Raw genomic sequence first — 12,911 nt, 5'->3', positions numbered from 1 at the left:
TTTAAATGATGTTGATAAAGTAGACAAATATTTAGTATGAAACCACTTTGCCATCATTATCATTTAGTCAAATGTACTTTAGACAGATGGTAGTGTTGTCATTAGCTAGCAAAGTTAATCAAAAATAGCTAGCAATGCTAACGTTAGCTAGCTAAAATCCAGTAGTCTCCCTTCAATCTTAGCTTGCTAGCTAACGTTATTCTGGAAGTCCATCTGGTGACATCAAAATGATGACAAAAGGTTTTCCTACTAATTATTTGCCTCATTCTGAAATGTCATTGTATTTCCAAGCCATTGTAATGCACTTTATGATATCTTCATCAGCGCTCATTGATAATGAATTGAGTAGAATGCTCAGTCGGCATCAGTTCTAAAACGAATGTTCAAACCAATATTGTGAAGAAACGTGGGTGCAACCCATAAATTAAATGACTAGTATTCTAATTTATAATTCTCTATTTGAACCATTCTCATGCTCTTTACCCTCTCATCAAATTCCCATTTGTCACCATCTCAAAAACCAAGATACTGTCATCATCCCTTTGAGGTTGGAATCCAAAGTATTTGTGATAAGGCAATCTGCACAGAGTCCTTTACCATAGGCCTCATCATTCAAGGCTGTTTCTGAAAATGGCTTATAGTTGCTTCCCTCGGCTCGGCGATGGGCCGGCTGCTCATCTCACAGTCATTTTGTCGTACATTGTCCTCATTCATTTGTGACACTTCTGTGGACCCCGCCTCGAACCCAGGCACCGTGTTGGCCACATGTATCACATGCACTTTATTCCTGCTGTTCTTACTGAGAATGCAGCTGAATACCTTCTTGAAGCCTTTGCGAAAGTGCTTGGACACCAAGGCGTACACAATGGGGTTAAGGCAGGAGTTGGCGTAGGCCATGCAGTGAGAGAGGATCCTGAATGCGTATGTAGTCTGGTTGAAGGGGAAGTCTCCGTACAGGTAGCACAGGATCACCACATGATAGGGCAGCCAGCATATGCAGAAGAGCACTGTGACGATGATGATCATTTTGGTGACTTTGCGCTTAGCCCTCTTGGACTCTGACATCCCATCCAGTGGGTCCACAGCTGTCCACAGGTATTTGATGGTTCTGGTGTAGGACAGGCTCACGATGAGCACAGGGATCACATAACCAAACACAAAGGTGCACGTGTCCAGCACCTTGCGGTTGTACTCCTCCCAACCTGGAACACACACGTTACTGTTGGCGTAATCTATGAGGTCGTAGTAGCTCAAATACGGTCCTGCGAAGATCAATGATAGTCCCCAGATGACTACCATGGCAACCACGGCATTACAGGGCGTTCTCAACTCTCTAGAGCGAAGAGGGTAGCGAATGGCCAGATACCTAGACCAAACAGAAAGACTTAGTTACATATTCCATTAAAACATAATACCATGAATCAATATACCCTGAGTGTACAAAACATTAGGAACACCTTCCTAATATTTAGTTGCACCCCACCCACCCTTTTGCCCTCAGAACAGCCTCAATTCGTCGGGACACAGACTCTACAAGGTGTCGAAAGCATTCCACAGGGATGCTGGCCCGTGTTGACTCCAATCCTCCCCACAGTTGTGTCAAATTGGCTGGATGTCCTTTGGGTGGAGGACCATTCTTGATACACATGGGTAACTGTTGAGCATGAAAAACCCAGCAGTGTTGCAGTTCTTGACACAAACCGGTGCACCTGGCACCTACTACCATACCACGTTCAAAGGCACTTAAATATTTTGTCTTGCCTATTCACCCTCTGAATGGCACACATACACAATCCATGTCTCATTTGTCTCAAGGCTTAAAAATCATTTTTAACCTGTCTCCTCCCCTTCATCTACACTGATTGCAGTGGATTTAACAGGTGACATCAATAAGGAATCATAGCTTTCACATGGATTCACCTGGTCAGTCTATGTCATGGAAAGAGCTTTATATGTGTAATTTCAAGTCAACTGGGATTTCATTTTACTCCACCTTCTAAATGGAATTCATTGTTTTTACTGTTGTGTTGCTTGCACAAAGACATTAACATATTATGAGCTCTTGTTTCTGGGGGTTAATAGAAAAGTGGCACATTGGTGCTGCAAATGGAACTCATGAAAGGGCAATCAGTGTGTGTGTGTATTGTTCATCCCGACCTGGCAGTGAAATAATTGCTGCTGGGTATTCTAGGTCTCAGCTGTAGCCTGAGTGGATGCTCATTTTTCACATAGACAGAGGAAATCTATCAAATGAACGTCCCCCTCCAAAAGGTAAACGACACCAGGGTTTCTGCTCCCTTATTTAATGTAGATAAAAAATTGCAGCTATTTTCACTGGGCTGAGCATAGCTAGGGCCCTGCAGAATCAAAGGCATCAATTTATGCAGGAAAGAAGAATACGTCAATTTCATGCAGGGATAATACATTAGTGCTCTTTTACCTCAATTTCAGGTCAAAACCTACTCTTTCATTTCCACATTTTAATGCAGATAAAATGCCCTTCCCTTGATCACATAAATACTGGGTTTCAATTAACGTGACCAACAGGGTTGCCAATAAAGAAATGTCTGATCCGCATTCTCCCTATCTCCCTATACTCTGTGAAAATGTCAAGGCTGTTTTGTAATAATGACCAATGGATGACTGCAATATAGGTTACTGCCTTGTGCTTTGCTAATTGAGCGTCCATCCTCTTCTGTAGAAAGAGCATAGGTCGCTTGTATAGAGAGGAAGTGTGCTGGACTTTAATGAGGTGAGGGGAATAGTGACCTTGGCTTGGCAATAGAACTCAGTACTATAATTGGCATCGAACTTTAGAGCTGCTGCACAGGTTATGTCTCTGTGCTTTCGGTTAGAACTCAGCCGAATAAAAATGACAAAATATTTCACCAATTAAGTCTATTCCTATCAGGTCCTCGTGATATGCCATAAATAAGTAGTTAACCCAAAATTGAGGATAAAGAGCTTCTTATGGAATGTGCATACGAGTAGAAACATTTGTATACAGTATTTCAATGTTTTGACATTTGAACGTAAAATGAGACATTAGCAAACAAGAGCTACAGCGTACATACCTGTCGACAGAGACGGCGGCAAGCGTGAAGCTGCTGGCGTACATGGTGAGGTTGATGAAGAAGTGGACCACCTTGCACATGAAGGAGCCAAACACCCAGCCCTCCAGGGAGTAGATGGTGGCTTGGAAAGGCACGCAGAAGACGATGAAGAAGAAGTCGGCCACGCTGAGGTTGAGGATGAACAGGTTGGTGGTGTTGTATCCCACCTGGCCGCTGCGGAGGAGGACGGCCAGGACCAGGCTGTTCCCAATGGTCCCCAGCAGGAAGATGAGGGAGAACACCACGGGCACGATCACACTGGTGGCATTCAGCTGGTAGCTGTCTGATGTGTTCCAATGCCCTGCTGTTTTGCTGAAGTCTTCCAGATCTGACATTTTGGGAGTACTTTAGAAGTTCTGGAAGAGAATGAGAGAAGCACATTTTACATTTTAGTCATTTTAGCAGACGCTCTTATCCAGAGCGACTTACAGTTAGTGAGTGCATACATTTTTCATGATGTGGTTCATGCTGCTAAATTATGACTGCAATGGGGCTACAGGGACTTTAGGGAACACAAGACTGATCATTTATGAACATATGAATTCATAAATGTTTTAAAACCAATTAATTCAAATGTTCCAACCACGAGGATAGGGAGGAAAGTTCATTAATTATTTCTGGTTCTCATAACACTACAATTTATATTATGTCTCATGTCCTAAATCACTAAATTGCACACATTTGAGCAACTATTTCCTTTTGGATGTTTTATTTTACAAGAATGGTGGACTGTGTTCCAACTGTGCGGATCAAAGATGAGCTCACTCCTAATAGGTTTAATCATGAGTCACCCTGGTAATGCTCTAATCACAGTGTTGTTGCAGAAATTAGTGATGGTTCCACAGAAATTGAGAGATAAAATAGTTCTGAAATCAAAGGCTAGTGTTCAGAAAAGCCAACAGGTTATGCTCCCATGGAATTTTCAAATGAATCATGCACAATAGTTTGATGCTTGTTTCACTGGGACTGATGAAAGAATTGTGAGACCAAAGCCGACCCGATAGAATTCCTTCCAATATAAAACACTACCCATAGCAAGTATGATAGCTAATCTAATGCTTTACTAGATATGGGAAAGGCAATCTATCAGTCAACACAGAATGTAGTAGACAGTGTGAGAAACCCTCCAGCTCTACAGCTCTATTGTCAACAGAGTCTTGTGCTAACAGGTGATTGAATGGGAAAAGCTGAAATGGTTTTACTTCTACTTCAACAATCAACAGAGTTGCGGAAAAGAAAAGAAAAGACAACCATGTATTGGGGTTGTCATAACAGGGAGCCGGTGCATGCTCAGACTACCCAAGGGACCTGTCCACTCCACTCGTGTCTTTTCTATAGCCTTCCCCCCCAAAGTGACCTCATGGCATGAAAATGCACACATCCATTGGATGCTAAGCCATACCAGCAGCAAGGTCTATTAAAAAATTGAGTAGGGGGAGATGTTGCTTTCTGGTGGACAGGTCTCAATAAATCATGTGTATAGAAATAAGTAAATCAAGAAATCTTTGGGAGTGCTCTCTTCAAAATCTGCAGGGATGTCATTGTTTTACTCAGGGTTTCCCAAACTCGGTCCTGGGGACCCCAAGGGGTGCACTTTTTGTTTTTTTGTCACGCCCTGGCTCTGGGGACTCTTTAATGTTGAGCCAGGGTGTGTAGTGTCTATGTTGTATTTTCTATGTTTCGTTCTAGTTCATGTTTTCTATGTTGGCCAGGGTGGTTCCCAATCAGAGGCAGCTGATTCTCGTTGTCTCTGATTGGGAACCATACTTAGGCAGCCGGTTGGCACTAGTTTATTGTGGGATCTTGTTCTGTATAGGTTTGTGTTGGTGAACCTGTAGACTTCACGTATCGTTTGTTGTTTTGTTATTTGTATAAAGTACTCATTAAAAGATGTACGCATATCACGCTGCGCCTTGGTCTGCTGCTTCTTATAACGATCGTGACATTTTTGCCCTAGCACTACACAGCTGATTTAATCAAGTCATCATTAAGCTTTGATTATTTTAATCAGCTGTGTAGTGCCATGGGCAAAAAACTAAACAAGTTTGGGAAACAAGTTTTACATACTGATGAAATCAGCATATCAGATCGCATCTGATTACAGTAGGCCAGCAAGCACAGTGGCTTTGGAGTGTGCCTCAATAACGTTTCAATGATGCCCATAATTGAATAGAAATGGTTGAAATGACATGACTGACACACATACACATTCACTATCATTATTCAAATTCATGATTGAGATGAAACCATGAAAGATGATGCAGAAATTGATTTGTTAGTATGAGAGTGATTACATTGTACTGTCCCCGCCCCCCCAATGCTAATGCAATGAAAGCTTAAGGTAGGCCTATACAGCAGAGGCTTGTTTGAATGTACAGTTCAGCAGTCATTATCTTATTTGTGAACTAAACTATAAATAAAAACACATACTGTACTTCCTAACCCCATGCAGATATTAAATCAGTCTATATTTAGCTTTGTTGAGGACCATGCATACTGATGTCATTGGAACATTCTCACTCTATTTTTCCTGTTCAATGTTCATGTTGCACCAACGATGAGTGCTGGTAAATTGGCACTTGCTGTTAGTGCCACTCTGGACAAAGTATGGCTCATCCTCCAAAATACAGCAGAAGCTGCTTGTACAATCCACCATGTCACTCACTGTAATTCATATTTTTATCACTGTCGGTATCTATCATAAAAGGAGTAAAACATTGATGTTATTTGAGATTTTACAGTTATTGTGTAGGGTTCAGTTAAGCTAGTTTGCTCTACCTCCGCTGAGGTCCAAAACCTACTTGTTATCAGAGATTGGTTATCAGTTATACCATTACAACACAGGAAAAATAGGTTACAATATATCTGTTGGCTTGGATTGTACTTGACAGCTCTTAGAAAACACACATTTCTCAAAGCAGAGCTATACCGCCATTTACTTCCACCTCAAAGATCTCTATCAGCCTACGCCAGACCCATTACTCCTCATGACCGAACTGGACTTGATCCAGCACAGGACTGACTGATCTCTACTGTACCATGAACATGACAAGTCAGATGTCAAAACAACAGCTGCTGTAACCAACTTTAAATTGCCATGACAGAGGGTAATGTTTCGGCCAACTAATTGGCTAGGGATCCTATTAGGTTTGTGACATGACTGCTAAGTTGGTTGCCAAGCTGACATCAGCTGTCATGATTGCACATGATTGATCTGATATTACATTTTTATTATTACAGTTTTACATATTTGTGACAGAGGAGTCAAGTCCCACTCTAAAATAACAACAACTGTAAAGGCTTTATAGCACATTCATAACGTCTTAAAATGAACTACTTAGATTCTTCACAAATCATTCATAAGTCATGCTACATAAAAGGTGATATGAAAGTACCTCTAGTGATTTGTCAGTGTGCAGCATCCTCCCTTTCCTACCCTTTAAATAACATGCCATCTCTGGGTTAATATAAGGATCATGAAAGCCTTAAAAGTAATATTTTGTCAAATCACTGTCAAATGATTATTACATCAGCTGTAAGTCAGGTATTTGAGGTAGCCTAGCGGTTAGCATGTTGGGCCATATATGATATAAATGAAAGAAGAGTCAGCCATAGTAGTACAGCGCCCCTGGAGAAAATTAGGGTTAAGTGCCTTGCTCAAGGGCATATTGACAGATTTTTCACCTTGTCGGCTCAGGTATTCAAACCAGGTATTCAAACCAGGTATTCAAACCAGCTGGTTTGAATACCTGAGCCGACAAGGTGAAAAATCTGTCAATATGCCCTTGAGCAAGGCACTTAACCCTAATTTGCTCCAGGGGCGCTGAACTACTATGGCTGACTCTTCTTACATATATCTCATATATGGCTTGGAGCAGTAACATAGCATACAGTAAACCCCTTTTCAGAATTCCTTCTCTTCTAAAATGTCTGATTCACTGAATACTTTCTGGCTCATAGGAATATGAATCCATATTAAATCTAATTGGAATATCTGGGAGATGATAATTACAGTAGCAAACACTGACTCAACCCGGGAACACAAACATAAAGAAGCAAACATAATGGAACAAACACATCGAAATACGTCACAAACAAACCTAAAATCTTCAATAATAAAATACAACAAAAAAATGAATTTTACATCATTTTCTACTTTGCTGTTGCTGTGGTACCACAACAACATGTATTGTGGCATTTTAATGTAAATTAGGCTTTTGGAGAACAGGGTAAAACTGAATATACCCAATAATAAAATCATTGATTTTATTCAGCTTACTGATCACATTTGTAATCAGTAAGCTGCCTTCACCAAACCATTCCTTACATATTGCCAATATGTGATATTGAATAATAATGAAAAAACAAACTGTCAACAAATGTCTGTGGCTAATGGCTGATTACCAAAAGGGGAAAGGCGGTTATGTGAAATACATATTTTATTTTTTAAAGAATCTCTAGTATCCTCAATGGAGTTGTGTGAGACATTAATGATATTTAAATCAATGCTCTCTAGCCTACCACTTTAGCTTTATAGCTACTGTCTAAATTCAATTTCCAAGAGACGTCTCATCACTCCTGTTGTCAAGAGTAAGAGCCCAGACTCTCCTCACCCTCAGCAAGCTGAACTCCCAAGGGGAAACGATCTTGACATACATGTAATTTGAGTTTTGCTGTGGGATGTCTGTTGAGGAGCAGGAGCTGGCTGACAGGAAGAGCAGCATGACAACCAGCCTGAGAGGCAGGCAGAGAGGCAGCCTGAGAGGCAGGCAGAGGCAGCCTGAGAGGCAGGCAGAGAGGCAGCCTGAGAGGCAGGCAGAGAGGCAGCCTTAGAGCCAGGAAGAGAGGCAGTCTGAGAGGCAGGCAGAGAGGCAGCCTGAGAGGCAGGAAGAGAGGCAGTCTGAGAGGTAGGCAGAGAGGCAGCCTGAGAGGCAGGCAGAGAGGCAGCCTGAGAGCCAGGCAGAGAGGCAGCCTGAGAGCCAGGCAGAGAGGCAGTCTGAGAGGCAGGCAGAGAGGCAGCCTGAGAGGCAGGCAGAGAAGCAGCCTGAGAGGCAGGCAGAGAGGCAGCCTGAGAGCCAGGAAGAGAGGCAGTCTGAGAGGCAGGCAGAGAGGCAGCCTGAGAGGCAGGCAGAGAGGCAGCCTGAGAGCCAGGCAGAGAGGCAGCCTGAGAGGCAGGCAGAGAGGCAGCCTGAGAGGCAGGCAGAGGCAGCCTGAGAGGCAACCTGAGAGCCAGGCAGAGAGGCAGCCTGAGAGGCAGGCAGAGAGGCAGCCTGAGAGCCAGGAGGAGAGGCAGTCTGAGAGGCAGGCAGAGAGGCAGCCTGAGAGCCAGGCAGAGAGGCAGCCTGAGAGGCAGGCAGAGGCAGCCTGAGAGCCAGGCAGAGAGGCAGCCTGAGAGCCAGGCAGAGAGGCAGCCTGAGAGCCAGGCAGAGAGGCAGCCTGAGAGGCAGGCAGAGGCAGTCCCCAGAGCTCAACCCAAAAGAGCATCTTTGGAATGAGATGGAACGGGCTGTTTGCAGCATGAATGTACCACCGTCCAATCTGCAGTAACTGCGTGATGCCATCGCATCAGCATGGACCAACATCCCTGTGGAACGTTTCCGACACCTTGTAGAATGCCCCAAAGAATTCAGGCTGTTCTGGAGGCAAAGGTGGTCCGACCCGGTACTAGATGGGTGTCCTTAATAAACTATCCAGTGAGTGTAGATCAGTAGAATAAATATGTTTATAATCAACTAATATAATTAAACAAAATGAAGGTGAAGACACAGACAACATGTAACCAAACTTCTGAAGCACATTATCATTGCATCGGTAAGAGTAATTAATTTCCATCTAGCATCCCACATTCCAGTGGTCGGCTGATATGCACCTCCTCACAACAGAATATGGTACATGGTAAATGCATATGAAACCTTTAGAAGAATTGCTTTATATATTTGAAGGGGTTTGTGTATGTGTATGCATGAATGTAGACACATCATGCAAATTAAAAGTATTTGGGGTGATTTTTACTTACCAGGATTACTGGCAAATGATATCCGTTGTTCAAATGTCCTGTTTATGTTTGTTGTGTTCTGCTACTCCCAACAGAAAAACAATGCTGCTCATGCTAATATCTGCTCCATAGCCTGAAATCCCTCTCTCTGTTCCCTCTCCTCCGTTACACATTGATATTCTGCCTGGATCTCTCTCTCTCTCTCTCTCTCTCTCTCTCTCTCTCTCTCTCTCTCTCTCTCTCTCTCTCTCTCTCTCTCTCTCTCAGTTCAACCCTTCTCTTTCCCCCTCTCATAAAGGCTCCTCCTCCACATTTAATTGAATGTTCACACTTCACTGCAGAAGAGGACTGCAGAGTAGAGGTACATTGTGTTTTACACTGGAGCAAGGCTAAACAACCACTCTTATTATCAGCTGGTGTGACAAAGGAATAACCTCAAGCAATATTGTCAATCATACCCCTGCTGGACCCAGACTACAGTACTACGACTAGAACTCATCAGCTATTCATGTGGTGCAACGTTTTCCATAAATTCATCATTAAGGCAACTTTGACTGGTAGTTTATTGTGAACAGTAGCTCAATAAAGCTCTCTTGGATTGTTCTTAGTAATGTGTTAGGAGTGTTTTTCTTTAGGTGCTTTGAACTTGTGAACTCAGAAAAGGGTGATATATTAATTGTTTGGTTGTGAAATCAAGTTGCAACATTAGGGAATATGGCTATGCTTAATGCTTTTCTAAACTAAACCCTTTTGGATGACCAGATACAGCAGCTTGATAAAGCAGCCCCTAAGTAAACGGAGTCTCTAATCCACATATATTACATTTCAATGTATTGTTAAAATACATTTAAGTTGTGTGTGCGTTCGTCAATGTATGTATGCGTGTCTGTCTGCCCTGTGAGTGTTTACATCTAGGGTGATATGATATTGATATTGATATTCAATAATCCGTATGGGCTTTCTTAATCTAAATAATCCACTACATTAGCCTTAGAGTTATACATCTGTTTGTAGAGTTCAGTCTCCAATCTTCCTAACATTTTGCTCTGTTTTTACTTCCAACAAGTTACTCACACCTTGTAGCCTATGAGAAACTCCCACAACCAGCTCGTAATTACACACAGTTGGCTTGGTGTGTGTAATTATGCATTACAGAAATTGTATTATTGTTTTTTTGTAATAATGACAACAGCACATTAAGCACATCTAAGTGGGCAATTATTCAGCTGAACAGGAATTAAAGATTGACCACCCAAAGCAGCCTCTTAACCAGTTGAGAAGGAGGCTTAATGTTCTTGCATACAAATACTGTGAATTACGCATATTTGAGCATACCATGTGCTCAAGAGTTGCTTTAAAGGTCCAGACATTTACAGTATATCTCAATATTAAATAATTTCTGGGTAACCATTAAGTACCTTACTGTGATTATTTTCAATTAAAATTGTCAAAAAGAAACAAAAATAGCTTCTTAGCAAAGATTAGCAAACAGCAATTTCTCAAGCAATAATTTTGATAGGACTGTCTGGGAGTGGTCTGAGTGGGGAGGGGAAAACTGAAAACTAGCTGTTATTGGCAGAGAGGTTTGGAACTCTCTTTCTTATTGGTGTATTAACTAATTTACCGGCTGGTGATTACACCAGGCACTCAAACTCCATCCCACAAAAACAGGTTGAAATTTCAGGCGGTCTTTTAAAACAGCTCTTATCATTTTCACAATTTTACAGTATTATTCCAAACTCATAGTATGGAAATATATATAAAACACAGGAAAATCACATTTTTGACTGCAATGGGCCTTTAAAGATGAATTGTTCCAGCTGGTATGTCCTTGGTATTGACTAGGAAATGGTGTGGTAAAAATGCATACTCTTTCTGGTGCGTCCTTCAAATAATTCAACACAATTGGTAATTAGCTGGGATTATAATTAACTAGTACAAAGAAACAAATATATTGTAATTATCAAGTAATTACTAAGCAATAACATTTTAGCATATTATAATTTTAAATGGTAGACTTTAAAATAAAGTCTACCATTATGATTTTTTATGATACATTTTTGTATTTTATTCTGTACGGTTAGGGAATACAACACGTATGGAGAAAGTAACCAGACAATTTCAGGGAGATTACAGTGAGGAGATAGATGAGGAAAGCCAAACCTCAGAGGAAAACTCACGAGGCTCACAGTATTGACCTTCTAGTACCTCAGCACCACTTTATGCCTGATCTGAGCGCTCCAGAGCTTTCTGTCCTCAGTTACAACACACCATAATATATTACCAGGGCCGTGCACAGACCTTTCAGGGGGCAGGTGCTCAAAATAAAAAAAGGATACCCAAGAGGCATCCCCCACTCCCCCTTTCCCCCTCGCTAGATTTTTGTTGTTGTTAACATTCATAGTTCATATCTCGAAATACATAACATACTAACTGACTCTGTAGCCAAAAATGTATATATTTTTAGCATAAGCTATTTATTTCTAAAACACACACTCACTCATCAAAAATTGTAAGAAGGTGGCAGGTAGCTTAGCGGTAGTTGGCAGGTAGCCTAGCAGTTAAGCGAGTTGGGCCAGTAATCGAAAGGTCGCTGATTCGAGCTCCTGAGCAGATAAGTTGACAAATCTGCCGATGTGCTCTTGAGCAAGGCACTTAACCCTAATTGCTCCTGTAAGTTGCTCTGGATAAGAGTGTAAGTGTAAGCAAGCTAGTTACAGTGCTTCCTAAAGACATGATTGACATTGGGAAAAGAGGGTGGGCTATCAGTTGATCGTTGATGTAAATCTGCTAGTTAGCTAGCTCAACATTCTGATTTACTTATTGCGATTTATCTTAAATAATAACTTCATAATATAATATTAATCATTTTCTAACTCATGATATATGGCTAGCTGGCTAGTGGCTTGAATGTATAGTTTAGTATATGGTGGTTAGCTAGAGTTTAGACTACCTGTGTTGCTGCTGCCCTGACACACATGTGCAACTCCTGACTGAAGAAGGGATGGAGTACCGGGCCCGTGCAATCTTTTTACAGGGCAGACTGGGAAACAGGCGCAACTGGCCGCGTGTGAGCTCCATACAGAGCAGACCAACAGGCGCAACGAACGGACGGGGTGGGGGTGGGAGGTGGGGAACTTGACGACAAAAACGGTATACTAAAAATGTATATACAGTATACCACCACCCAAAAGGCCACTTGGCGAGTGGGAGGGCAAAGGGGCAGGTGTTCAGGTAGACCCCTATCTGTACATGTGCCTGTACACTGAGTATACCAAACATTAAGTACACCTTCTTAATATTGAGTTGCACCCCATTTTGGCCTCAGAACATTCTCAATTTGTCAGGGCATGGACTCTACAAGGTGTCGAAAGCTTGAAAAACCCAGCAGTGTTGCAGTTCCTGATGAAAACTGGTGAGCCTGGCACATACTACCATACCCCGTTCTAAGGCATTTAAATATTTTGTCTTGCCCAGTCACCCTCTGAATGGCACACATACACAATCCATGTCTCAATTGTCTCAAGGCTTAAAAATCCTTCTTTAACCTGTCTCCTCCCCTTCATCTACACTGATTGAAGTGGATTTAACCTGGATCAGTCTATCTCATGGAAAAAGCAGGTATTCTTAATGTTTTGTATACTCAGTGTATATTACAAGGCTTTAATGCAATTACAAGGAGCCATTGAAGTTACACTACATCACCTTAATGTTTTGGGATACAGTCAATCTGCATACAATGTTGTACATTTTAATGCTAGGCAGTTGCTGTTTTCATTGTCAAGTTAAACAACCTACCCTCT

General features: G+C 41.8%; 1 protein-coding gene across 1 annotated transcript; it reads right to left on the bottom strand.

Annotated features, from left to right (window-relative positions):
- Positions 1–225: 225 nt before the first annotated feature.
- Positions 226–9,286, bottom strand: LOC121551045 (galanin receptor 2b). The gene is made up of 3 exons (XM_041863570.1): positions 9,130–9,286; positions 3,075–3,469; positions 226–1,366 (listed from the first exon to the last, which is right to left on the bottom strand). Exons 2-3 carry the CDS (start codon positions 3,446–3,448, stop codon positions 613–615), a joined length of 1,128 nt encoding a protein of 375 aa, XP_041719504.1. The 5' UTR covers positions 3,449–3,469; positions 9,130–9,286; the 3' UTR covers positions 226–612.
- Between the last annotated feature and the right edge of the window lie 3,625 nt (positions 9,287–12,911).

This window comes from Coregonus clupeaformis, chromosome 35, assembly GCF_020615455.1.
Source record: "Coregonus clupeaformis isolate EN_2021a chromosome 35, ASM2061545v1, whole genome shotgun sequence".
NCBI lineage: Eukaryota > Metazoa > Chordata > Actinopteri > Salmoniformes > Salmonidae > Coregonus > Coregonus clupeaformis.
This window is presented reverse-complemented; position numbering and strand designations above follow the sequence as displayed.